Consider the following 27338-nt stretch of genomic DNA (forward strand, 5'->3'; position numbering starts at 1 on the left):
GGTCAGTGGTTAGATTTTGGATGTTTTTCAGAATCTGGCAATTTCTGTATACATCATGAAGACTCTTGGGGCCAGAGCCCAAGTCTAAACACCTAATTCTTTGCTGTTTCTTGTATACATAGCTCCGTTTTGACTGCAACCTGTGCCGCGGTCAGGCTGGAATTTTCTATGTGGCATCGCATCACGGCTCAGAAAGATTCAGGTGTTGGAAGTAATAGTAATTAGCTCGCAAAGTTCTCCCGAAGTTGAAACAACTCGATATACATTAAGTGCTTAGCCCGTAGTGTGGCGCATAGCGGACATGCTAATGAATGTGGCCACCTGTGCTTGCTACCACTTCCCAAGATCCGGTTACTCCCTTTATCCCCTTGTCTACACCAAACAAGGATGCCTCTTGGTGCCAGGGGTAATTTTGGTGGAATCAAGTGCACCTTCAATGCATCCTGCTGCTCTTGGACATTGCAAGCGCCGTTTCAGGGCCGACCTCTGTTTCCAACAGCGGCTGCCTCACCTGGGGAAGGCACTCAGTGCCTGTCTTCGCTCTCAACCGGCTGGTTGAGGCCCAGCAAAAAGTTTCCTTTTTGGTAATAACACAGGTCAGATTCAAGGAGTTAATGCGAATTTAGGACAACGTGTTGCAGGGGAGGAAAAAGCGGTGGTAACGCTAGGTTCCCTCCCCAGGAGGAAGGACGGCACGTCCCCGCTCGGCGGCATCTCCACCAGGCCATCGCCTAGGGCTCCCACGCTGCCTCGGGACGTTTCCCACGGAGCTCCAGCGCCGGGGGCCCCAGGAGCACCGCCCGTCCTGCACCTGAGGATGACCCCGACAGAGCCAGAGCAGGTAGGCCTCTTCCTCTGAGTGCGACAGCCTGCAGCCTGCTCCCCTGGGAACCGGAGGCAGTTCTACCAGCCAATGCGCTGCCTCACCTGTAAGTCAAGGCAGTGTTGCCTAGCTCACAGTGATTATAAAGGACGTTTATAAAACATTTCACTAGATTTTAAATTATCTTAGGAGACTGCTGTTAACGTAACGTTCCTGGTGGAAGGGATGCTCTGAAAGCGAACACTTCATCTCACTTCTGGAAGCGGAAGGAACCTTTCCCACCAACTCTGAACTTTTTGTCGGAGGAAAAGCCGCAGCTCCCCTTTCCTTTAAAGAGGCAGCCCGAAGCTCCGCCCAGTACGGAAAGCGAAGGGGCCTGGGGGAGGAGCGTGTTCGCCGGCTCCTTCTGGCATACCTTAGAAATCGCCGACCCCAGTGCAAGTAATGCTAAAGGTGAGGTTCCTGGAGGGGGGACGGGGACCCGCAGCGGGGCACGTGGTCTGAGGGGACGTGCCCGCAGAGGAAGCAGCAGTGCGCTCGGCTGTGTCCCAGGAAGGTCGGCGACACCCTGTCCCGCCAGGCCGGGGGCGGCCCTGCCCTCGCAGACCCTGTGGCGGGGCCTGTGAGGTTCGGCCGTGCAGTAACGCCGCCTTCGGGCTTAAGCCGCGGCCCGAGCTTCCGCAGGCCACCAGACCTAGACGCACCGCCGCTTCCCCGGTGCCCTTCTCCTTCCGCCCCGACTTGCCGACCCGCCGGACGCGCGCGTACGCACGCACGCTGTGCGTCCCGCCGCGCGCTGTGGGCTCCGGCGGCGGGTGGGGCGTGGCCGTCACCGCGGCACGTGACCGGATCAGCCCCGCCCACGAGCGCTGGCCGCGCCGCCGTACCTGTGCCCGCGTGTAGCTGGAGGAGAATGTGCAGGGCGAAGGGCCGGGCAAGCGCGTGTTTCGTATTGCCTGCTGCCGCCTGAGTGTGAGATTTTATTTTATTTATTTACTTTTTACCTCGTTTACCATTATGCAGGGAAACGTGTTTTCTTCCTGAGCAGCCGCAGGTCCCTATCCGTGTTAGGAAAGGCCCCAGGCCACGGGGGTGGAGGGCATGAACTGCCAGCCAGCTGCTGTTGTATTGTTCAGGCCCAGCGCGGTAATGAATAAATGTGGTTTCACAGAGCTTGCTGTGTGGTAGGGGGAGCTGTGGTAATGACATCGTCGTAAAGTTACAATTGTGCCAGGTGGTGTCCAGGAGTGGACCGTGGACGCCTGGGTGTTGGGCGCAGCAATGGGGCAGGAGGCACTGATCTGGCCCCTGGAACACCGAAGGAAGAGGCGTGTGTGTGGTGGCAAGAGATGGCCGCTGTGGCCATGGGTGTGCCGAGAAGTGGTGGGCTCGAGCGGGATTTGGGGAGTCCCACTCGTGAGACTGGGTGTTTGTTCAGCTGGACCATGATGCTGGTGACAGAGAGGGAGTCCAGGACGAGCACGTGACCTGCTGGGCGCCTAAAAGTCCAAGCGCGAACACTGAGTTAGCTCCGAGTGTAAGTGTTTTAAAAAGATTCTTTCTAGATGGTTATGAAGTAATTTTAACTTTGCAGCTGCAGACTGGGCTGAAGGAATTGGCTTCTTTCCAGCGTTCTAAACGGAGTCCTAGCGTGGCCTCACCATGGAGAGCGCCTTGTGCTGAGTGTGGAGGAGCAGAGCCAGAGCCCAGTGAGCGCAGCAGGGAGGCCCGGTGACCCTGGGCTGGTCCTGGGGAGTTGAGGCTGTGCAATTCAGGCCGCAGTGGGGCAAAAGGGACAGTTTGCAGGCAGAAGCAAGGGCTTTAGGAAACTTGTTTGGAAGGTGTGAGAATTCTATAGAGTTATAGGAACTGGCAAAATTAAATTTCACAAGTATTTAGTCTACTAGAATCTTTGTAAACTTTTTGCAGATTTATTTGAGAGGCAGAGAGGTAGATAAATACAAAGTGAGATCCCATCTGCTTGTTCAGTCCCCAATGCCCATGACAGCCAAGGCTGGTGGGGCCAGACAAAACCAGAAGCCAGCTATGCTGTCTACATCGTCCATGTGTGTGGCAGGGACCCAACTACCCGAACATCACCTGCTGCCTCCCAGGGTCTGCATCTGCAGGAAACTGGAGTCAGGAACTGGCCATCAAACCGGATGTTCTAACCCGGAGTGCGGGTGTTTTAGCTTCTAGGCCAAAAGCCTGTCCCAGAGTACCTTTGAGCCAAACTCCCTAGAAAGAATGGCTACCAATATGAGCTTATGACTATCAGCTACAGGAAAGAACAGGGAGTGAATAAATAACAAAAGTTATTTGCATCTCTTCAGTCTACACAGTTTCAAAAAGCATGCAAACAATTTAACTTCTTAAAGGGTGGTGCTCCCTACCTGGTCATGCCTTACGACCATATCCACTGGAGTTCTATAAATCCTCTCCCCGCAAGTTTCCTTACAGACACGTTAGAGTACCATGAAGAAGAGAAAATAATGTATCATGAGCATGCAGCTGTCCTTTGTAGCAGTAACCGAGAAGTCGCTTCCAGGTGGTTTAAGAATGTTCATGGCAGCTTCATTTAAGCCAAAAACTGGGAAACTAGATTTTTAAAACTGTGCTATGTTCATATACTGGTGACACTTTCAGTAATAAAAGGGAACACACTAATGCTACATACAACATGGGTGAATCATGAAAACATGCTGAGATGCCTTACAACCTTTGATTCTGTTTATCTAAAGTCTTAGAACACACAGTGCTAGAAAAAGAACAGTCTCGCGCTTCCTGGTGGAGATAGAGAATGACTTTGGAAAAGGCACGGAGGGAATTTCTGGATCATGGTGTTCTTTGGGTCAGTAGGAGTTTTGATTACAAAAGTGTATGTGCTTTTCACAACTAATCAGTCAAATGCTATGTTTAAGATTTATCTCGTAAGTAGATTTTGCCTCAAAAGAAACAAAGAATCATAAACAACATTGAGCTCTAGCTAATGCTTTGCATTCTAAAGTGTTTGAGGATGAGGGGTGCTGATGTCTGTAACTTGTTCAGAAATGTGTCAGAACAAAAGTAAAATGAACGGAAAGAGGAAAGAATAAGTGGACAAAGCAAGGGGAGCAGTTAGTCCTAGGATCTTGGTGGCAAGTGTCTGTTCACTGTGAAGACTTGCAGTTTATCTATGTGTTTAAACATTTTTGCAATGAAATGTTGGGGGAAACTGTCCCCCAAATAATGTTCGTTCATTTTAGACAGCTGAAGACTAACATGAAAATATAAAACGCGGGGCTGGCACTGTGGCGCAGCAGGTTAACACCCTGGCCTGAAGTGCCGCCATCCTATATGGACACTGGTTCGAGTCCCATCGGCTCCACTTCCTATCCAGCTCTCTGCTGTGGCCTGGGAAAGCAGTGGAAGATGGTCCAAGTCCTTGGGCCCCTGCAACCACATGGGAGACCTGGAAGAAGCTCCTGGCTCCTGGCTTCAGATCGGCACAGCTCTGGCCATTGTGGCCATCTGGGGAGTGAACCAGAGGACGGAAGACCTCTCTCTCTCTGCCTCTCCTCTCTCTGTGTAACTCTGACTTTAAAAAAAAAAAAAAAAAAGAAAAGAAAATATAAACCACACACTCCTAAGCTCACCTGAAATACACAGTATATGAAGATAGACACATATTTCATAATTTCTCACTTTATGACTTAAAATCCTAAATCATTTAAATTTTTATGAAATATGTGGATCAAACAGTAAAACTACTCTTATGTGATCGTGTGCTTTTGGAATAATTCAATTGGCATTTCTTGTTTATCATCCTAGAAAAGTTAGCAGTGATGCCAGAGGGGCGTCTGCATTCCTTTTGGAGATTCTCAGTGATCCAACCTCAGGGAAATAAGGAACAGGTAAAATTGTGTATTTCCTCAGTGTGGCGTCAGCTGCTGAGCCCAACCAGGACATGCAGACTCGGGCGGTGCAGCATGGTTTTGATAGGGTCCGAGTCATCATCAAACAGATATCTCATCAGATCTGTGCATTGTAAGTAATTGGCTCTTGAGATAATCAGCTTTTGGAATATTATGATGCCTCCGAGAATATAGTTGTGGAAGTCAGAATGCAGCGAGTACCCCACTGTTGTGCTAAGAACGCAGCGTCGTTACTGTGGTTGACCCACCGGGCTCTTCAGCCTGACGAGGCCATCAAGACACCCACTGCCTCAGAGCTCATGGCTTCCTAGTTTACAGCAGCCTAGAGAGCATACCGGTACTGTGTGCGAGCGTAAACCATCCGTGAGCCCACTGACAGTGCTTTAATGCTCACTCACTCAGATGTCATTTTTGTTGGTTCCTCCCAGGAGAGGCGCGAGGAGGCACGTGTGTTTGATGCTGAAGGCCCTGGTGGAGACAAGCTAGTGCCTGACTGACCGCTAAGTGGCCGGTCCCACTGCACACCAAAACTGTCCCCGTTTGTGGTGCTGAGACACCTTTAAACTTTGCTTTGATAAAAACCAGGTGGAGAAACAAAGGCAGTATGTGAGTGTATGACCAAAAAATTCAGGATTTTATGTTTATGGAGCTCATTATTTATAGATCACTTAGACATAAGCTTGAAACTAATGCAAGAGATATGTTTTTTAAGATGCACAAAGCCAGAGTGCTGATTTATTAAATTACAGTGAAATACAGGACTTACGTAGACTGGAATACTCACTGGTGTTACTAGTGGATTTTTTTCGTTCTTCCGGGCTATTTATAATTATGAAAAAATGCCAGCTAGTATCAAAGTTTGCTTGCCATAAACTGCCTTTTTTTTTTTTTTTAAAGGAAGGAAGGAAGCAGAAAGCTTTTTTTCTTCCATTTAAAGTACAGCGGGAATGATGGTGAAGGCAGAAGCATAGTGGGTGCAGGCAGGTCACTGAGGAACAGGCCATCCTGTGGGCCTGGCCCTGAGCAGGGGGCGTGGTATAACACAGACGCTTCACAGGTTCTGCTGGGTGCAGCGGCAGAGGCAGAGGCAGAAGTGGGGAGAGTTTGCTGCCTCTGTGATTCATTAATGAGAAACGCTGGTGGTTAACAGCAGGGTGGTGGCGATGGCGCTGGTGAGCAGTGTCTGGGTCCTGGTGTATGTTATAGACTGCTCTGAGCACTGGGATTGCTGATGTGTTGCTGAGGGAACATGAAAGGTCAAGACTTTGAGCAAACAGAAGACTTGCCGTTGTCTGACACAGGGAGGACTGAGAGCAGGTGAAGAGCAGGTTTGGGGTGGAAGGTCAGGCATTGAATTCTGGATGCGTTCACTTCAGGAGGAGAGATTTGCTGGAGCCACACTCCCAAGTGTCGGGTGTTATGCTAGGTAAGGAGGGAAGTGAGAATAGGCACTTCCATCACTGTTCAGTTCACTGTATTTCTTTGTCATATTACTCACCAGCGTGAGTGGTGAGGGGTCAAGATGGGGTAGGATTAGTGGGATCAAAGCCAGAGACGGGGAATTTCCAGTTGCAGACACCACAGGTGACAAAGGGTCCATTCTCAGGCACCGCCTTTTTCCCTCATTCACCTTTGACAAGTCACACCTCTCAGTCTCTGCCTCTCTCAAACTTCTCAGCAGACCCTAGGTGAGATGAGTGGATCATCTTGTCACCCCTGCAGCCTGTGCCTCTGAGATTTGCCAGATGTGTGCACTGAAGGAAAGAAACTTCACTATGATAGTGAAGCAACTGGAGAGTCCAAGTTTCATTTACAGGCTTTGAAATTCAGTCTTAACAAGCATGGAGCAAAGGCAGTATCACCACATATATCTGAGCTCATTTAACATCCCGCTTACCTGAAGTGTGATCTTTATATTTCATGAGGCTGGAAGTTTATTTCAGGGTATCTCTTCTGACAGTCTCAATTAGGTGTGTTTTGTTTGTTTGTTTGTTTGTTTGTTTTTAATTTTTATTTGAAAGGCAGAGTTACAGAGAGGCAGAGGCACTCTGGTTCATTCCCCAAATGGCCACAACTGCTGGAGCTGAGCTCATCCAGAGCCAGGAGCCAGGAGCTTCTTCCAGGTCTCCCCTGTGGGTGCAGGGCCCAAGGATTTGGGCCATCCTCCACTGCATTCCCCAGCCCATAGCAGAGAGCTGGATCAGAACTGAAGCAGCTGGAACTTGAACCGGCGCCCATATAGGATCCAGCACTGGAGGCAGCACCTTTACCCACTGTGCCACAGCACTGGCCCCTCAATTAGTTCTTCCTGTGGGTCATCTTCCTTCCTGGAAAATCCCTTTTCCTATAATAGTGTTCTTTTGTGTAGCATCAGTTATTGATAACTTGGTAGCAGGTAATTGTGTTGGAAGCTTGTGCCTTGGTGTTTATGAACCACCAAGCATTTTGTGTATACTGACTCTTTATAAGTAAACCCTGGGGATGGCATTTGCTTTTGGAGTGGACACTGCAAGATCCTTGGGAAATACAGTTGCACGAGACAAAAATGTGTGCACATCTGGCTGATGGTAGCAACCGCTTGTGCTGGGGACAGTGCCACCACGAACCCGGCTGGCCAGGGTCACCCAGCGTCCACCCTCTGAAGAGCATGTCCATAACCTTCACAGGTGACGTATTCTTCACAGCCTCCTGCATGCCCTGCCATGTACCACAGTACCAGATCATGGGGAGAAATTCATGTTAATTAACTTTTCTCACTGTGTTCCCAGGATGGCTGCTCTTCTCAAGCGGTTGATACTGCAAACCGTGAAATCTGAAAATAATTGCATTAGAAGATGCTTTGGTGAACACTTGATGCAAAAGACAGACCCAGCACAGTTGTCCCTGATTGCTTCTGCCCCAAGACCATCCTACCTACCTCACGCAAAAGCTTTTAGTACCGCTGAAGACACTCAGGCTGAGAGAAAAAAGACAAAAAAGAACGAAACTAGTTTTAGTAATGTTGGAAGAAAAATTAAGGAGCGAATCATCCACGTCCTTGATGAGAAGGGCAATGACTTGGGAAACATGCACCGAGCCGATGTCATCAGGCTCATGGACGAGCGAGACCTGAGGCTGGTACAGAGGGACGCCCACGCCGAGCCCCCCGAGTACCAGCTCATGACGGGCCTCCAGATCCACAAGGAACGCCTGCGGCTCCGCGAGATGGAAAAGGCTCAGCCCAAAGCTGGTAGGTCTCCTGCTGTTTGCACCTGAGCCCTTGACTGCAAGTCAGCAGCTTAAATTCTCTTTGCCCAGGAACCTGTGACAGTGAAGAAATGGAAAACCGGAAATTCAGAAGACACAGGGTTCCACCACCAATCCCAGTGTCTTTTCCTTTCATCCCTCATTTATTTCCTTTCCTGTTTCCCTTGATACCCTTTGTCCATTCTCTCTTCCTTTAAACCTGCAAAAAATGAGGGAGAAACAAGGTGAAGGCACCAGGGTGATGGAAAGTTCCCCCTTGTCTCCAATGCTGCAGCTGGCAGCAGAGCTGAGGGAGTGATGACCTGAGTCGGAAAAGGTGGCTTCAGGCTCCTGTCCCATCTGTGCCACTCACTCACCCTCTTTTTCTTTGTTTCCCGCATGTCTGAAGTTTTGGTCCGTGATATGGAAGCACTTTTTAAACTCTGAAGTGATGCTCAAGTGTTTCATTGCAATATGGGTAGTAATGCTCATTGACATATTTGGTCCATCACCTGATGAGACACTTGTTATTTAAGTCTGTAGAAGTCAGGAATTAGATATGAAATGTTTTTCTTCCATGGTTCCTAAAAAGTGCTGCCTGAGAAAACCACATATGTGGCTCACTCCTCTAATGCCACATCTAACAAGGATACCATCTGAAAAAAAAAGAACTTTTCTTAAGACCAACCAGGGGGATAAGGACAGCAAACTGTGTCATACTAAAACAAGCTGAACAGACTGGAGAGGGTGGAAGGCATTACTTTGTTTTGATGGGGAACTAGGGCCAAGTTGTAGGAGCTCTAAGGAGGCAATAACTGGTTGTCTTTTTTGTTGTTGTTAAAGATTTATTTATTTATTTGAAAAGTAGTTATAGAGGCAGAGAGGTCTTCCATCCACTGGTTCACTCCCCAGATGGCCGCAATGCTGCCAATCTGAAGCCAGGAGTCAGAAGTTTCTTTCAGGTCTCCCATGCAGGTGCAGGAACTCAAGGACTTGGCCATCTTCTACTGCTTTCCCAGGCCATAGTAGAGAGCTGGATTGGAAGTGGAGCAGCCCAGACTTGAACCAGCACCTATATGGGATGCCAACATTGCAGATGGTGGCTTTACCTGCTATGCCACAGCGCTGGCCCCGCAATACCAGTTTTTAAAATTTTTTGTTTACTTTTGAAATTAAAAAACTTATGAAAAAAATACACCCATCATCCAAAATGAACAAGAATTAACACTGTTCTATTTCAAAAAATGTTTGAAGATTCATTTATTTGAAAAGCAGAGTGACAGGAAGAGAGGGAAAGAGAGATCTTCCATCTGCTGGTTCATTCCCCAAATGGCCACAATGGCCAGGGCTGGGAGCGGCTAAAGCCAGGAACCAGGAACTTTGTCTTGGCCTCCTGGATAGGTGGTGGGAACCTAAGTCTCAGACCATCTTCTGCTGCTTGCCCAGGAGCATTAGCAGGAAGCTGGAGTGGGAGCGGGGCAGCCAGAACTTGACCCAGTGCTCTGATGCAGGATGCCTATGTTGCAAGTGACAGCTTTACCATTGCACTACAACACCAGCCCCTTCAGATTTTCTTAAATAAAACATTACAGAAAAGTTATGGTCCCCACCTCCCTCACCCCAAGGGTGTACTTGCTCACTCTCATGGGGTTAAGGGTGTAAATCCAGTCCATCATTAAACTCAGCTATATACAAGTATATTCATAAATGGCACATAGATGTATATATGTGAAACAATACAAATGGCATACTGTTATTTTCAAGATCCATCGGTGTTATAATTACCATATTGCATTTCATCATGAGATTCAGATTTGTTACTCCATCTCCATGGACACTGTTTCTCAATATTATGGACATTTTGTACATACTTTAGCCTCTGTAACTCTAACCTATCAGGTTCAAACTGCTATCAGCAACAGCCTGTGAAATTCCTTGCTCTACATCCTTACCTGTACTTGGTACTGTCAGATTCTAAATTTTTGTCATGCCAGTGGATGAGAAATAATAGCTGTTTTATTTCCTTTTCACTATTTGAAGTTTTTCTTCCAAGTTACCTATTTATGTTGCTTTACTTTTTCTGAGGTGGCTTTTCTTCCTGATTCAAGTATAATGCAAAAAACTAATCAAAAACTTTCTACCTCTCTCTCTGCCTCTCCTCTCTCTGTGTAACTCTTTCAAATAAATAAATAAATCTTAAAAAAAAAGGGGGAGGGGGGGCGGCCGGCGCCATGGCTCACTTGGCTAATCCTCTGCCTGCGGTGCTGGCGCCCTGGGTTCTAGTCCTGGTTGGGGCGCCAGATTCTGTCCCGGTTGCTCCTCTTCCAGTCCAGCTCTAACTGTGGCCTGAGAGTGCAGTGGAGGATGGCCCAAGTGCTTGGGCCCTGCACCCACATGGGAGACCAGGAGAAGCACCTGGCTCCTGGCTTTGGATCAGCGCAGTGCACTGGCCGCAGTGGCCATTGAGGGGTGAACCAATGGAAAAGGAAGACCTTTCTCTCTGTCCACTCTGTCCAAAAAAAAAAAAAAAAACCACAAAACAAACAAACAAAAAACCTTTCAATACCTTTACTTGGTAGGTTAAAAAAAAAAATGGTGCCTTTATGTCTGTCTCCTCAGTTTAAGAAAGCCTTTATTTGAAACTGAAAGTCAGCTGAGGCTAGGGAGAGCCCTGCAGCAAACCTGAGATCTTAGGAGATGGACACAGCATGGGGTTTGCCGGAAGAAGAGTTGATTTCACTGGAAACTAGAAAATGGTCCCAGCATCAAATCTCTGTTTCAAACTAGGACCAATCCTGACAAAAGAGCTGACTTTCTCTTCAAATATTGGACAACATGATTTGGACACAAAGAATAAACAGATTCAGCAGTGGATTGAGAAAAAATACCAAGTTCAAATTACTATAAAGAAGGGGAAAAATGCAGATGAGCCAGAAAACAAAACGGTAAGTGGAAACAGGTATGCCAGTTGCTTGTGTTTCCTGGGAAAACTTAAAACCAAAACAGTGACTGGAAGTTCTGCCATTTAGTAATGGTAATAGCTTACCAATGTGTTTTTCAAAATGCAGGCACATTGTGCATACATTTCTCAAATGGAAACATTCTCTAGTCTGTAATTTAACAATTATATAGTGCTCTGATATACAAACTGAAGAGTAGCCAACCCTCACATGGAAAACTGGAAACTGGACACATCGTGTCTCTTCTAAGTCTTATGGGCATTTCAGAGACTGTCTTCCAGAGAGCATCTATGGGTTTGTAATCCCAGGATGTCCATGGAACACCTACTTTGCTTTTAATTGGGCAACTTATCACTCACTAAAGGTAGCATTAGTCCAGTGGTTTTGAACCGTAATCTATGTTAGAATCACTTCAGCACAGGCCCAGAATTTTTGGAGCACAGGTCTCTTTTCTTAATCACCCCATGTGATTCTGTGTTAGTGTTGCAAGTATTTTGAGAGGTACACTAGCTGACAGTTTCAGGGAATAAGGAGATACTTTGTCAAGGCTCAGCTTTGGGACTTTGTGCTTGTTTTTGCAAGAGCATTCTAGGGCCAAAGATAGCCCCTTTCTGCTGTGACAGTGGAGATTTAGGACCTCAGAGCCTTCTGTGTATTAGTTACATGGAGCTGCTGTACAGAGTCCAATCAACCAGATATGTATGAGTTAATTAGTCACTTAAGTGGCAGCAATTAAAGGCAGTTTTTTTTTAAGGACAAGGGTTTATTGGGGGAAACTCGACAGACCGGAGGCAAGGGGTAAAGAAGGAAAAGAGGAGAAGGAGAGCATGAAAGAGAGATCAAAAGAGAGAATTAGAGAGAGATCGAGAGAATGAGCTATGTGTTCAGGAACAGGTCCTCTTAAAACTTTGGGGGGGGGGGCGAGCGCTAAGGAAGTAGGAGCAGCAAATACTATTAGGATGGGGGTAGAGCAGACACCGGTGGTTAGGCCATGGGGTCACCTGGCTTCCAGCCATGGTGGCAGGGGCTAGAGCCTAGGATGGTGTCCGGGGTGTAGGTTGTGCCACAGTTAATACTCTGCCATTTTACTGACATTCCATCCTTTTGTTTTTTATAAAGCAAGAGTGTATGGGATTATATTAGCTCCAGAAGTCCAGGAAGGGCAGAGGGACGATGATCTGTCTTTAGAGCTACTTCCTGCTGATATGGGGCGATGAAGTACTCTCTGCTGTCATTGGGTGATGTCTCAAGCCACTGTCTCCTGGGTGGGGAACTGAGTATATCCCTGTAGCAGTATTTGGTTGACTGACTGGCTGGTGAAGGCCTTGGTTCATTCCATTATCACCTCCTGTAAACACTTAAACACACGCTGGTATAAAAGGGTGAGAACAGCAACCAACGGTCCTAATAGTGGTATTAACTAAATAATGAGAGGATTTCATAGAGGAGAGGAAATTGGGGGGGGGGGGGGGTCCTCTGGACCCTTGTGAAGACTGATGGATGTAGTTTAAAGCTGATCTCAACCAAGACTGGGAGAAAGGCCATTCATATTTTGCAGGTAGAGGGGTTTGAGGAGAAATTCTGATCACAAAACATTAAGTGGGGGAGAGGACCATCAGTACACACAGGTTGGGAGTAGAGCCATTGATGTAAAAGTAGAGGCTATGATTACAAAGGAATGAGGCCCCAAGTGGGCTAGACAGGGTCTAGCCATTATTAGAGGACCTAAAAAAAGTGCTGTGTAAACCACGAATCAGTTCTCCGATTGAGAGGCAAACAAACTGATAGAAGGGTTGGGGCCGGCACTGTGAGGTAGAGGGTAAAGCTGCCCCCTGCAGTGCTGGCAGCCCATATGGGCACCGGTTCAAGTCCTGGCTGCTCCACTTCTGATCCAGCTCTCTGCTATGGCCTGGGAAAGCAGTAGAAGATGGCCCAAGTTCTTGTGCCCCTGTACCCACATGGGAAACCCGGAGGAAGTTCCTGGCTCCTGGCTTCAGATCAGCGCAGCTCCGGCCATTATGGCCAATTGGGGAATGAGCAAGCAGATGGACGATGTCTCTCTTTCCACCTCTCCTCTCTCTGTGTAACTCTGACTTTCAAATATATAAATACAACTTAAAAAAAAAATAAACTGACAGAAGTAATAATCTGGTGGGCTTTAAGGCCTTGTCAGTTATGAGGCCCAACCTATCTATCTCTTCACATGGGGTACGTCCTAAGGGAGGTATGAGCCTCCTTGGGGAAGGCACCCTGTTTACTTCCATTACCTAGCTGGCCTGGGAGGAGAGCTGGCCAGGTAAAGGCAGGTAGCATCTCTGACAGGAAGAAGGCAGATTTTTTATAAGTACTGGAGTATGAACATTAGAAAGCATCAAAGACACTGGCTTTATTTTTTACTTTTGCTTATTTGAGAGACAAAACTGTAGAGAGAGGGGAAGTGTGCATGCTCCTATCCTCTGGTTCACTCCCCAGATGCCTGCAACGGCCAAGGCTGGGCCAGGAATGCAGTCCAGGGCTCCCAAGAAGGTGACAGGAACTCAACCACTTGAGCCATCAATGCTGCCTCCCAGGCCTTCCTGCATTAGTAGGGAGCTGGATGGGGGCAGGGCTGGGATCCACATCTTGGCACTGTGATATGGAATACAAGCGCCTTATTTGCCAGGCTAAATGCCCACTCCTAGGACAGTGACTTTAAATTCATCTTTGGCTGTTTTCCCTTTTTAGGAGGAGCTATTTAATCAAATACTCCAGACAATGCCTGGAATAGCCACCTTCAAATCCAAGCCACAAGCTGTTAAAGGAGGAAAAGCTGTAATGTGTGTTCTTCGTCATTTGAGCAAAAAGGAAGAGAATACATATAAAGAATCTCAAGGGACCCAGAAAAGAGACACTTTGCACAAAGAAAGTAGAAGTGACAGGGAATCAAATGATCCACATCAGTGACTAATAAAGAAAATATGCTTGGTGTGAAAATAAGCTCACTAGTCCGTGGTCCTTTAAACAACGCAGGGTGCCATTCAGGTGAGGGTAAGCACAGCAACTGTTGAGAGCACCCTGTCTTCAACACAGTCCAGTGACTCTCCGTTTTTAGGCAACTCTCGCTCTTGTTTCCTTTTAGGGGGGATATAGCCACTGAGATGGGAGGCGAGGCTCCGTTTCTCACGAGATCGTTTTACCTGGGGGAATAAGGATGATAAGAATGAGAATTCAAAAGCTGCCGTACCTGAATGAATCTGATAATCGCTGGATGTTCTAACAGATACGACACAGAACATTCCTATATAGGAGAGTCCGCAAACTATGCCGACTCACACCGTGGGGTGTCTGGAAATAGTCCAGACAGGACGTATCTGGCTTTAGGCAATTTGCTTTATAATCAGAGCTCGCCCAGGTATTTTCAACTTACTTTGAGCTTTATCTTGTCAGGGTCGTGCACAACAGCATGCCGTGTGAGACTTTGCTACAATGAAGGAAAAGGGAAAAGTTGTATTTTAAAAATATCACCAGTGCTAGGTGTCTATGACTATGAAAACACCGTCAGTTTTAAACTATTAATCTTCCTTCTATTAAGTGCTAGAAGGATTTGAGGGATTTGACCTCTATCTAACAGCCTTCCCCCACTGAGAGTAAAGAAAGAATCCTTCCTCAAACCCTAGACCTAAATCACTGCCTTTTCCAGAGACAGCCAGGAACTCACACCATCCCAACCACCCGTGGCCCCATCCTTCCTCCGTGGGGCACCTGGTCCAAACTGTTCCACCATCCAGCAGAGTCTGAACCGTGTTCCCAAAAGCCTGGGGGAACCCTGACCAGCTGCTGACCACCGCAGCTCCCTGCTGTTCACTAATGGCCTGCACTGTGCTGAGCGAGCCTCGTTTCCCTCTCTGTAACAGTTCACAGGAACCACAGTGGCAGCCTCAGTGGGATCCCCCGAGCTGTGTGTCCCTTCGCTCCTTGTTGCTCTTCTCCAGCTCCAGGAGGCAGGGATCCAAAAGGACCCTGTGGGACAGGGTACGCTGTATGCTGTACCCATCAGAGTCCCCTGGAGGACTTGTTGCAACACAGATCCCTGCCCCAGTGGGGCCACAGGGGCCTGGGAACCCGCATTCCTGTGCTCCTGATCTAGGGCCATACTTGAGATCCTCTGACCTTGGCAAACCTACAGGCTGTGCAGGTGTTAGTGGGCAGGCGCCCCAGGGGAGCCAGAATAGAAGGTGTGTGGGGCCCTGCTCACCAGCCCTCCTGTCTGCTGCCCCGAGCCACCACCCTGGAACCCAGATCGAATGTGCAGGTTGAGCACTTACTTTCATGGCGAACGTTTTGCCACAGCCCGCGTGCTCACACACAAATGGGCGCATTTCTTCATGGAAGGAGAGGATGTGGCTCTGCAGATTAAACACAGTGGTGTAGGTCCGCCCACAGCCTTCCCGTGGACAGCGACATACGTCCCTCGCTGGGGCGTGAGTCTTCATGTGTTGCTTAAGGTAATCTTTGCGCTTAAACGTTCTCTGGCATACTTCACAGGTTGTTACCTCTGGTGGAGCAGACAGACAGATTTAACCATCTTCCCCATCTGTGACCCTGGAGAAAAAATCAGTACTGAAGAGCTAAGTACCACTCAATGCTTTAAGCCTTGTAACTATACACACACAATACAGGAGCTCTAAACCCACTTATCACTGTGGCCACATCTGTCTTGGGTCTTCAAGGTGCTCACGGGATCCCCAGGCTTCTTGGGTTGCACTTCCCAGGATCTGGGGTTCTCGGCACCGAGGCCGTGGCAAGTGGTGAAAGTGAAATGGATCCGTTTCCCTCCTTGTCTTCCGTATAGAGGGCATTGGTCACCAAACAGCCTCAAAGGACACTCCGGCCTCCCCAGAGCCTTTCCACCTGCCCTGTGTCTGCAACAGCAGCAGCTGAGACACGTGGCACGGCTCTGCTCACCTGTCCGACAGCCGATGCACCTAACACTTCCTGCACGTGAAGCAGAACCCCTCCTACTTTAAAGCTCGCCCTCAGTATTTCACCTTCAAGAGCACTAGCAATGCCACAGAGACGGATGTGTACCCCACGCCGTTCACGGCTGCCTTGCCTTTATGGGCTTCTCTTGTGTGTTTCAGGAGCTCTGTCCATGTTTTGGCCACAAAGGAACATCCCTTTTGACATGTGTAACCTGTTTAAAATAAAAAAAAGTAGGTTGGTGCACTGCCCTTTGTGAGCACTCTATAAAAACTGACCATAATTAGAAAGGAAACTTAAATGCCTACACAGCTTTTCTCCCTCTTCTCTCTACGATTCTAATCTGTTACTCTCGAGATGGGAATAAGAACTAAGAGGTTTCTGTGATGGTGAAACCACGCAATTGTGTAGCACGATGCTTCACCTCAGCCCCCCAGGAAGGATGCCTTTCCTCGCTCCCCACTGCTGCAGGCCCCTCCTGCAGTCTCGAGTTCCCTCCCCTGAGCCCCACCTCCCTGGTGCTTGCCTCCTTCACCCTCAGCAAATGTGTCCCACAGTCCTTTGTCCCAGGGAGACCACCAACACCTATCACAGTAGTTATATGCCCACCCCTCACCTCCTCTAGTCTTGCCATCTTGTACGATTCACACTGAAGGAAAAAAAGAAAAAAAAAAAAAAAAAAAACCACATGTGTAGCTAAGGAAGAAAGAACTAGAAGAACCAGAAAAAACACTGCACTAGAATTTTTTTCCGGATAAAAATACTGAACAAAAATGGACACTGAACAAAGCACTGTCAACCTAACAGCAGGCGGAGGCTCAGCCACCAGAAACTTGGTGGGGCTGCCACTCACTCTCACTCATCTTGTTTTTACAAACCCAAATTCATAAATCCTAAGGGTTGGGAAATTGGAATACAGACAGCAGAAATCCCTCATGAAAACAGGCAATACATTCAAGCAGTTAATGCAATCAAGTGTTTTTTGTTTGTTTGTTTAAGTTGCAGCTTGCTTACTGCTGAAATTCAAACTATCATCCAAGACTTCTGAATGACCAAAAAGGGAAAGAACAGCACAGGTGATTCAAAAGAACTCAAAAAATAAGGCCCCACAAAGTAGCCAGCCTTGGCTAGATAGGGATGTGCAGCTAAGTGTAAAAGCACAGCCAGGCACTGAGCTGTGCGTGGCAGGAACGCAGGAGGGCCGACGTCCACTGCGTCTGGACACAGGGAGACCTGAATAAGCAGAGTGCTGTCCCCCCTGCCTGCCTGCCTGCCTGTGTGACCACAGAGTAGACCAGAACCATTCATCGCATCCTGCGGGGAGAGCACTCATGAGGCGTCTGTACCTACCCTCGTGGACCTTGGCATGCCGCTTCAGCCTGCTAGGGGAGGCGAAGTGTTTCCCACATCCCTCCTGGGCACACCTGGGTTAGCAGTACAGGAAACATTAGCCAATCCATTCTCCCAGAGGATATGCTTAAGGTAAAGGGTACTGTTTCTCACCACCACAACCAAACCAGCCATATGAAAATAAGAATTACAGTGTGGACCTAATCACTGGTGGGATTCAAGTTAGTTGGCCAGCCTTAGGGCAAAACAGAGAAAAAAACCACAATACTTTTTTTTTTGCTTATGTGACCAAAGTAAACGCGTGCTTTCTTCTTTATACCTCTGAAAATACTCCAGCTCCCACAGAGTTGAAAAAGGGATCTGAGCTGGCTCAGGCAACCCAAGCCATCTGGGACCATTAGCACCTGGTCTGTCTGACGGTCCCGTGGATAAGGAGCCAGGCAGCACAGGCAGCACAGGCAGCGGCCTCTGGCGAGCAGTACTCAGCCTGTGCTGCCTCCGTGCTGAAGATGCCATCAGCCCAGCGACAAGCTGCAGAGCCATGAGGCAAGCACTGTCCCTGCAGTGGCTCCAAGGCCAAGGGCGGCCTGAGCGAGCCAGGAGAAAGGCACGGCTGGTGGCGGGGATGCCTGGCACCCTTCCCAGGTGCATCCCTACGTGTCCCCCCCTCACACATTCCTGAGAAACCGCAGGCCGAGCCCAAGGACTACTGTCTCGCTCTACAGAAAAACAGCCTATAATGGCACTTCACGCATCTGACCTAACTGGCTTTGTCTGAACAGTGGAGTCATTTCTTAGTCTTCACACTTAACCACAGCTGTGATAACCTCACAAATGACCTTAAAACAGGAAATGCTTCTTTTAGGAAAGCCAAAGCAAGACTGTGCTTTTGCAATGTCCCAGCACATAAGTGGGCACACACACAGCACACGTGAATGGAAACACTCTGGCTTCCCTACTCTGCATTTGGGTCTGACGCACACCTGGAACTTGGAAGGTTTCGGCCACAAGAAGTACCTACTTGAAGGGTGGCTCATTGGTGTGCTGGCTCTGATGCGTCTTCAGCTGCTGGTGTTTCCTGAAGGCCTTCTGACAGCCCTCAAAGCCGCACTGTGTAGGAAGCGTCTGTTAGTCTTGAGGAAGAATCAGAGACAACAGCTCGTAGCGATCCTCTCAGACAAAACTGTTTTGGAAATTATACAATTCCCACTTCCGCCTAGTTAGTCATGGTAAAATTCAGTTTTATGTCAGAAAGCTTTTACAGGGACCAGCGCCGTGGCTCACTTGGTTAATCCTCCGCCCGTGGTGCTGGCATTCCATATGGGTGCCAGGTTCTAGTCCCGGCTGCTCCTCTTCCAGTCCCGTTCTCTGCTGTGGCCTGGGAAGGCAGTGGAGGATGGCCCAAAGTGCTTGTGCCCTGCACCCACAAAGGAGAACAGGAGGAAACACCTGGCACCTGGCTTCGGATCGGCACAGCTCCAGCCGTTGCGGCCATCTGGAGAGTGAACCAACGGGAGGAAGACCTTTCTCTCTGTCTCTCTTTGTCTGTAACTCTACCTGTCAAATCTAAAAAAAGCTTTTACAGTGAAAGACATTTGAGAAAGCAGAAATGTTTCCACTGGGAGACACTTTAATTCCATCATGTCTTCTCCCCAAGTGTCAGGTTACCTGCAGATACCTCACAGGCAGAATGTCTCATGAAAACTTCAGAAGCATAAGCAGTACGTAGACAAATATTCAGAAAATTGAGGCACATAAAAGCATCATACTTACTACATACTGCTTTTGCTGATTTTCATGTTTGCGTTCAAAATGTTTCTTCAAGTTCGATTTTGTGTTGAATTTCTGATCACAGTCACTAGCTGTGCAGCTGTAAGAAATTGTACAGACCATAAAGAGAAGTTTTCAAATGCATACATCCTCCCAGTTTACAAAAGCCAATGATGCCAAAGAGCATAAAGTGCCTTCAACAAATTCCCAAGTGGCAATCACACCTTGCTTTGCAAGTCTGATGAGACTACCCGGCCGCGAGACCTTCCTGGTGCTGGGCCTTGGAAATAAAGCCCGCCACGTCACACATCCACACACTAGGTAGAAGGGAAAATGAGAAACACTCGTCCCTAAAGCCTAAACCCTGCTCAGGCTTCAGGTAAACTGCTCTCTGGATTCTGATAACCGTCATCCTGCTGTAAACTGGATTCCAGAAAGATCTCCACCTGGTTCAGCTCATTGTTAGAGTGGCACCACTCAGAGCAGAACCATAAGCCCTTTGCCCTCTGGCACATCACCAGGCCATTCCAGTTCCGCTAACCTTGGCATCTCAGCCTTGAATGATCTAAATCTTATGTTAAGTCTTGTGTACAGGGAAGGGAGCCCCTCTTGTGACGAGTCTCCCTAAGCCTGACGGATGGAGCACGGTGTCCTTTCCAGGCCCTGGGCTTGGCCATCACTCACTGATACACTGAGCAATACTCAGGTCAGGAACCATGCAGTCTCCTGAGCGAGGCAGAGAGACCCAGAGACAGAGTGACCGTGACAGGGGGGTATACAGCACAGAGGCACGCAGCAGTCCCCTGACCTCAGGGACACAATGCTGAGTGGTAGCTGGGCAGACGGCCAACACAAAGACTATCCAACCTCCTCCCCTGTTATTAGGAATGGACACATGCAAGGCCAAGCCTGGCCCAAGCTGCTGAATTTCCACAAAGTATCTAAAATGGAGACAAGTCTGTTACCCCTTCCTGCTTCCCGCCGGCTGGAATGCTGATGTAACAGCTAGGGCTCCAAAAGGCATCTTGGACTATGAGGTTGAAGCCCCAAGATGAGGATGAAAAGAAGCCAGTTAGGAGCAGCCCAGGTCCCTCATGATCACCATCCACCTCCACATTTCTGAACTTGCTGTGCAAGAGGAAAAGAGTTCATCTCACGTAAGCCTCTCTCATGCTGGGTTTCCTGTTTCTTGATTTTAAGGCTGCCACAGGCATCTAACTCAGCACAGGTGTGGGGTGAGAGGCCAGGGTGAATCCTGATGGAAACAGCAGGTGCAGGGGCAGAAGGACCCTGACAGGCTGGGAGCAGGGTGCAGGCCTGGCTAGTTAGGCTGTCTGAGGCAAGCAAATGGGTAAGATCAGTGGGAAAGGGCAGGATCACACAGGCCAGGGAAACGGGGCTGGGTCCACATGTGCACAGTGCCCTGAAAGGTGAGGGTTACTCCTGCCACAGCAGCTTGCACTAGCCTAGCCCTCTCTCTACTTGGCTCCAGGTCCCCACAGCCTGCTGCTCACCAGCCAATGCTACCTGGCTGTTCCTGAGGCTTCTGAAGGTGCACCAAAAGGGAGTACGTTTCAGCTTTTCCTCACCTCCCCATCCCACCACACCCAAGACATGGAAAATGTGGAAGCCGGATCACCAAGCAGCAGCCGCTCCTGAGAATCTGATAGAAATGCAGATTTCCAGGCCCCATCCAACAGCCACCAAATCCAAAACTCCAGGGTGGATCCAGCAGTCTGTTTTCACAAGCTCTTCATGTGGTTCCAAAGAGCACCCTAAATTTGAGATTGACTGCATTACAGAAGCAGCTGTTATCAGTATCGTCACTGTTTTAGAAACAGCAGCTCCCAGAACAATAACCTTAAACTTGAACATAAGAGTGCAAAGCCTCTGCTTTCCATCTGTGTCTCTTCTCTCAGCAGCTCACAGAGACCAGGCTGTTCATAAAGTCCTTGATGGGGCCAGCACTGTGATATAGTGGGTTAAGCTGCTGCCTGCTGCGCCAGCATCCCATGTGGGTGCCAGTTTGTCCCTGATGCTCCACTTCTGATCCAGCTCCCTGCTAATGCACCTGGGAAAGCAGTGGAAGATGGCCCAAGTGCTTGGGCCCCTGTACCTACATGGGAGACCTAGAAAAAGCTTCTCCTGGCTCCTGGCTTCAGCCTGGCCCAGCCCCAGGCATTTGAGGAGTGAACCAGTGGATGAAGACCTTTCTCTGACTCTCCCTTTCTTTCTGTAACTCTACCTTTCAAAATAAATTTAAAATAAGCAAAAACAAAAACGTCCCTGAGGAGACTGAACCAAGAATTTTCAGGAAACCATTTCTCACCAAGTTCAACCGTACATTTTTTCAACCTTGATTTCTCCTTTACTCTGTATTTTAAAGGGCTACAAACTCAAGAGAACTTCAGATTAACTCAAACCTGGACTTATTACACACAAATGTCCCCCAAACTCCTATAATACACTCCAAGCCTATTCACTGCCTACATATAAAAAGGAAAGAAACTTCCCATCCCTGATCCCCAGTCTTCTTACCAAGCTTTTGTGCTTGGGGCCACAATCCGCTTCCAATGCTAACATGGCTCTCTACTTACACAAACGGCTTTTCTCCAGTATGAATCAGTGCGTGACGACTCAGATGGTAGTCCCTGATGAAGGCCTTGCCACAGCCCTCATGGTCACAAACAAATGGTCTCTAGTGGGGAAAGAAAAAAAAAATGTTAATCCTGCATGAGGCTGTTAGTTAACTCTGGCATTGTTTGGAAGCCCAAAGTGCCTACTGGTACAAGCTCCAGACTCCCCTCTGCAGAGATGGTTTCCATTCATGAAGTGCACTGAGCACCTGCTACACCCAGGCAAGCTGTAGCTTTCCTACATCACAGCTGTAACTTCTCCCATAGTCACTGCAGATTTTGGTTGTAATGGCATCTGAAATAAGCAGGTGGCCTTCATAGCATTGCTAAGCTGCTCCTGACCTGGCACCAGAGTTCTGCAGCAATGCCCTCCTATTCCTTTGCTGCTGCCACAGCCTGTCTGCACAGATCTCTACCACAGCACAATCTGATGAAAGCTAGGGCAGAGAAACAGCATGGCGCAAGCCTGCCCTGGACGAGTCCACTGTCTGTGCCAACAGAAGGCCAGGCATGGCTACAGGAAAACGTGTCACCCCTTGAAAAAGCTCTCAGGCAAGGCCAGCGCTGTGGCACAGTGGGTTAAAGCCCTGGCCTGAAGCACTGGCATCCCATATAGGCGCCGGTTCGAGTCCTTGCTACTCCACTTCCAATCCTGCTCTCTGCTATGGCCTGGGAAAGCAGTAGAAGATGGCCCAAGTCCTTGGGCCCTGCACCTGTGTGGGAGACCCGGAAGAAGCTCCTGGCTGCTGGCTTCAGATCTGTGCAACTCCAGCAGTTACGGCCATCTGGGGAGTGAACCATTGGATGGAAGACCTCTCTCTCTGTCTCTACCTCTCTAATTCTTTCAAATAAATAAAAGAAATCTTAAAAAAAAAAAAAAAAAGAAAAGAAAAGAAAAAGAAAGAAAAGAAAAAGCTCTCAGGCACCAGGGCAAAGCAAAGCAAACAGCTCTCTGCCCTCCTGCAACCACCATTTAGGGTCCACAAGCTGGGAGGAGAGGGGACTCCATTCTGAACAAAACATGCAGAACCTGTCCCCTCAAACAACCAGGTTTGCGTCTCTACAGCACTGATGCCCAGGGAGCTCCCAAGCCCTCAGTAAGAATGCCAGGAACCAAGCAGTGGACCGATGCAGGACAGTGAGTTGTGTCCATTGTGGGCAGAGCCACAGAACCTTGCACACCTCCAATCAGGGAACAGCCTCAGTAAGTAGTTGTCAAATTTGGGACAACAGAGAGGACTCCAAGTTTCTAACCAATTAGAAGGAAGCTGGTAGTGCAGTACCCAAAATACAGCACAAGGCAACAGGAAAGGCAAGCTCTAATTGGACGTTACCAGCCCCACACAGCGCAGGATGTGGGCGAAACGATGGGTGGGAGAAGCGCCAGGGGGCACAGCGTAACGGGCATCACGAGAGAAGGCGGTTGTTGCACGACAGAGCTGGAGCTGAAGACCTAAGTCCTCGTCTGCATTGCTCGGGGCTCCCTACAGCGCTGTCAGGAGGGAAGGACCAGTGCTGCTCACGGTAACCCAGGAGTTTTCCTCAGTACCCGCTGCCGAGGCCAGCTTTAGGCCAGGTGCGTGCTGCTGACGGGCCACCAAGCCGCGCCCATTTACAGTTAGGGGGCGGTGCCTGACTCCCCGGACGAAGGGGAAAGGGGCTGCTCTGTGAGCCTCCAGCCCGTAGCAAGGGTGCAGCGGTCTCAGAACGAGAGTCGCTAGCACTTCCTGCCCACTTCCCCTGCTCCTTCCAAAAGCCCAGGACGCCAAGGTGAGCACGCCTCGCACAGCGGGGGCCGGACGGGGGCCACGCGCCAGGCCCGGCAGCCCGGCGAGCCAGCGCGCCCCCCGGGCCCGCCTGCGCGCTCCTTACCTCCCCCGTGTGCTTGCACAGGTGCGCGTCTAGCTTCCAGGCCTTGTTGTAATTGGCACTGCACTCGGGGAAGGAGCAGATGAACCTCCTAGGGGGCGGCGCTGAGTTCTCGCCGGCCGCCACGAACGCGTCGGCGATGGTCAGGGACGACACGGCCTCCGTGACCGACACCGGCGGCTCCAGGGCGCCGGGGGGCCAGGCGCGTGGCCACGTGCAGAGGCACGTGCCGCCACGAACCGGCGTGCGCAGCCCACGGCCCCGGACGCGAGCCCCAAGTACTTCCGGGAGTGTGGCTCGGGAGAACGTGCATGTTCAGAAAGGCCCCGCGGCGGCGCCGGAGCTGCGCATGCGCCAGGAGGCTATTCCGCCGCTTGCGCCCCTCCCTCCCTTCTTGGTTCAGAGGCTCGGCCCCGGAGCAAAGCGAATACTGGGGTGCTACCTGCGCCCTGTGGGAAGGACCGAGCGCGCGTCATTTACACGATCCCGTTCCTGGCACGTTGTCGGTTTGTCCCCTCTGTGGATTCCTTTCGTTGCGTGCTGCAAAGCGCTGGGACAGTGGCTCCTAAGCTTGCCTGCCATTTAGAGTCACGTGACGCTCTTTTCTAATTCCAAAGCCCAGGACGCACCTGCACCCCTGAAATCACAACTCCTGGAGGATGGAAAGCAGATGTCGCTAGTGAGGGACACGCCCAGGCGATTCCAGTGTGTGGTGGGGGGCGGGGAGGGGGGTCGCCTTGTCACAGATGGAAGTCGCCGACCTGATTTCAGATTTCGACAGGCACCGGCGGAAGGCCCGAGTGAATGGTGGCGCTGTGTAAGAGAACCCCGTGTTTAATGGACATCCTGGCATGAGGTAGCAGCGACAGGACGCACATCTTCCCGTCCGGCATCATGCCAAGGCGTTAAGGGAGCCCTGTCTGAATTCTACGGACAGGTGCTGTGTTGTGGGAATATGGTCCAAGTCCTTGCCCCAGTAGAGATGAAGACGCCAAGGCAAGGCACAAATACTGCACACGAGGGAGAACAGGATTTATTTTGAAGTGAGCGTGGACCACTCCACAGGGAGAGATACCTATGAAGGCAGTAAAGAACCCAAAAGTAAGGGCAGAAACCAAGAGACAAAGGGGCTGCTCCCACTGTAACCCTCCCCTTTATGGACTGAGGGTGGGGATTAGCGCGAAGGAGGCTTTCTGGAAGTTTCGTGGTATCTCCACGTGGACGTCAACTTCCACAGGACCATAATGGTGTCCCTCTCCTGGTGCTGAGTGAGACACAGGTGCATCAGAGTCAGTGTACTGGCTTAGCAGGTATGGAGAGGGCTGTGCCAAACTTACTTGTTTTTTTTAAAAAAATCTTCCAGCTCACCTATTCCTACCAAGTTTTCTTGCCTGTTTCTTCCACGTCACCTACACGGACCTGCAGCTGTGAAGCAAGCCAGGGCTGGCAGTCCTCAGCTGGACTTGACGCTTCTCACTGTGGAGCCTCGGTTTCCCCATTGTGAAAGTGGGAAAGATGATAATAACACCTACCTCCTGGGGGGGGGGGTGTCTCACGAGAACAGGACAGGGGGAGTCCTGAGACCGGGGTCCACCTGTCGTGTTCCTCCTTTGACTCTGTGGCTGCCCTCCAAAGGAAAAGTCCATGCTCATGCATTGTGGGACTAGGGGGCCTGATACAGTCTCCCCTTCCTGTGCCCTCTGCTTCCAAAGCAGGGCCAGGGTGCAGGTGAGTCTCTGAGAGCCTCCTGACCCCACTGTGTGCCTGTGGCTCTCCTCCCGCCCTCCTGACTTCTCTCTCCTTGGCCAGTTCTTCGGTCTCCTTAGCCTGGGACCCAGACGACTGAGCTCAGTTGTGGCAGAGAGCACTCACTGTCCCCCTCAGTCACCTGACTTTGGATTCTAGTTGTGACCTTAGGGTCAGACCTCAGGTAAGGGTCTGTAAATCACCTCAGAGTCAACCAGAAGTTTTCACGATTTCTTTATCTATTCCAAAGAGTTACAAAGAGAGAAGGACAGAGAGAGAGGTCCTCTGTCCACTGGTTCACTCCCCATGTGGCCTAGTCTCACTGCTCCTCACAGCCAGGTTAACTGAAAAGATTAGTCTGTGCTTTTGCTCACTAATTCAAATTTCTATCATTGTAATTGTCAGCATTGAAAATTTTTTAAAGATTTATTTATTTATTTGAAAGAGATAGAGAGAGGAGAGGCAGAGAGAGAGAGAGAGAGAGGTCTTCCATCTTCTGGTTCACTCCCCAATTGGCTGCAATGGCTGGAGCTGTGCCAATCCGAAGCCAGGAGCCAGGAGTGTGGGTCTCCCACATGGGTGCAGGGGCCCAAGCACTTGGGCCATCTTCTACTGCTTTCCCAGATCACAGCAGAGAGCTGGATAGGAAGTGGAGCAACCAGGACTTGAACCGGCGCCCATATGGGATGCTGGCACTGCAGACTTTACCCGCTGCATCATCATTGAAATTTTAAGTATATTCTTGTGGCTTCCTCTCACTCCGTTCTCAGCCTGAGATGGGCAGCCCCTCAAACTCAACAGATCCGAAGCTGTTCCCCCAGCCATTCTCAGGGTCCTATTGTCACTGGAGCAGTGCACCATCCACCCAGCTGACTCAGCCAGGGCTTCCTCCCTCTCGCACCCTCTGCATCCATTTAAAATTTCCTGTGTTAGTTTCTGCTTCACTACTACAACAGAACGCCCGTGAAGAGCTGTGTAGGAAAGAAAGACGCCTCTTTAGCTCGCAGTTTTGGGAGCTGGATGTTGACACGGTTGTATGCAGGCTCTGGTGGAGGCCCCAGGGCAGACGGTCCAGGGACAGCGTGTGCAGAGGAAGGGTGCTGTGGAAGCAGGGAGAGGGGCGCGGTCCAAACTCAGGCTTTTAACAGCCCTCTCACAGCAACTGCCTGCTGAGGCCGTCAGCACTGCCGCTGGGAAAGCGGCGGAGGACGGCCTCTGGGCATGGTCCCTGCCACCCATGTGGGAGACCTGGGTGGAGCTCCTGGCTCCTGGCTCTGCCTGGCCCACCCTGGCTGTTAGCAGCCATCTGGGTTGTGAACCAACAAATGGAAGATTGATCAATCTCTCTCTCTTCCTCTGCCTTTCAAGTAAATAAAATACTCTTAAAAAAACCTGCCTTCTAGGGGCCTACTGTGAGTGACCTAGGAACCTGCTACCAGGCCCGCCTTCTAAAAGTGTCAGCATCTCCCGATAGAACCAGCCCGGGGACCGAGCCTCTGACACGTGGGCCTTTGGGGGCCGCTCAGCATCCAAACTGATATCCGAACCCTGGCATTCATCCCACCGCTGTCACCAGTGTTCATTGCTGTCATCAGAATACCGGAGGCAGCCTCTTTCTATAAAGAAACCAGGTTTATCTTGGCTCTGGAAGTTCCCAGTCCCTGATTAGATGGGCACCACTGGTTTGGGACATGGTGACAGTGTTCCTGCTGGCAGAGTCCCGAGGTGGCACAGGGTGTCACATGCAAGAGGCAGGGAGCACCAGGAGTCAATCATGGGCACCCTACCCTGATGACCGAATCAAATCTAACTGCTTCCAAAGGTCCCCACCCTGTGCACTATCACTGGGTCACATTTCCTCTCTCAGTATTATTAACATTAAGACTCACATTTAAATCTCTGAATGAGTTTAGGGGTCAAATCCTACTCAAACCATAGCAGCCCATCACTGGTTTTTTTTTTTTTTAGATGTATTTATTTATTTGAAAAAGTTACAGAGAGGCAGAGGCAGAGAGAAAAGAGAAAGAGAGAGAGAGAGAGAGAGAGAGAGAGAGTCATCCATTTGCTGCTTCATTCCCCAAATGGC

At 49.7% G+C, this 27338-nt stretch overlaps 2 protein-coding genes across 2 annotated transcripts; one reads left to right on the forward strand and one right to left on the reverse strand.

Moving 5' to 3' along the window:
* Positions 1-1692: 1692 nt before the first annotated feature.
* On the forward strand, positions 1693-13898 carry MTIF3 (mitochondrial translational initiation factor 3). Its single transcript, XM_062194442.1, has 4 exons — positions 1693-1795; positions 7506-7966; positions 10750-10907; positions 13647-13898. Exons 2-4 carry the CDS (start codon positions 7507-7509, stop codon positions 13863-13865), a joined length of 837 nt encoding a protein of 278 aa, XP_062050426.1. The 5' UTR covers positions 1693-1795; position 7506; the 3' UTR covers positions 13866-13898.
* Positions 9544-24088, reverse strand: GTF3A (general transcription factor IIIA). Its single transcript, XM_062195187.1, has 10 exons — positions 23949-24088; positions 23510-23816; positions 21599-21699; positions 19005-19101; positions 18253-18341; positions 17232-17305; positions 16015-16095; positions 15227-15456; positions 14329-14382; positions 9544-14098 (listed from the first exon to the last, which is right to left on the reverse strand). The coding sequence occupies exons 1-10, from the start codon at positions 24086-24088 to the stop codon at positions 13940-13942; spliced, it is 1332 nt and encodes a 443-aa protein (XP_062051171.1). The 3' UTR covers positions 9544-13939.
* Positions 24089-27338: the final 3250 nt, after the last annotated feature.

This window comes from Lepus europaeus, chromosome 6 (assembly GCF_033115175.1).
Source record: "Lepus europaeus isolate LE1 chromosome 6, mLepTim1.pri, whole genome shotgun sequence".
In the NCBI taxonomy this organism is placed as follows: domain Eukaryota; kingdom Metazoa; phylum Chordata; class Mammalia; order Lagomorpha; family Leporidae; genus Lepus; species Lepus europaeus.

Excerpts from the sequence above, each read along its gene's own strand:
- MTIF3 (XM_062194442.1), top strand. The coding sequence starts at position 7,507 with ATGGCTGCTCTTCTCAAGCGGTTGATACTGCAAACCGTGAAATCTGAA. Across the intron at positions 7,967-10,749 it reads AAAGGCTCAGCCCAAAGCTG|GACCAATCCTGACAAAAGAG; the intron begins GTAGGTCTCCTG and ends GTTTCAAACTAG. Across the intron at positions 10,908-13,646 it reads ATGAGCCAGAAAACAAAACG|GAGGAGCTATTTAATCAAAT; the intron begins GTAAGTGGAAAC and ends TTCCCTTTTTAG.
- GTF3A (XM_062195187.1), bottom strand. The coding sequence starts at position 24,088 with ATGGCAGGCAAGCTTAGGAGCCACTGTCCCAGCGCTTTGCAGCACGCA. Across the intron at positions 16,096-17,231 it reads GCATGCCAAGGTCCACGAGG|GTTACACATGTCAAAAGGGA; the intron begins GTAGGTACAGAC and ends TATTTTAAACAG. Across the intron at positions 14,099-14,328 it reads CTGACAAGATAAAGCTCAAA|GTAAAACGATCTCGTGAGAA; the intron begins GTAAGTTGAAAA and ends TTATTCCCCCAG.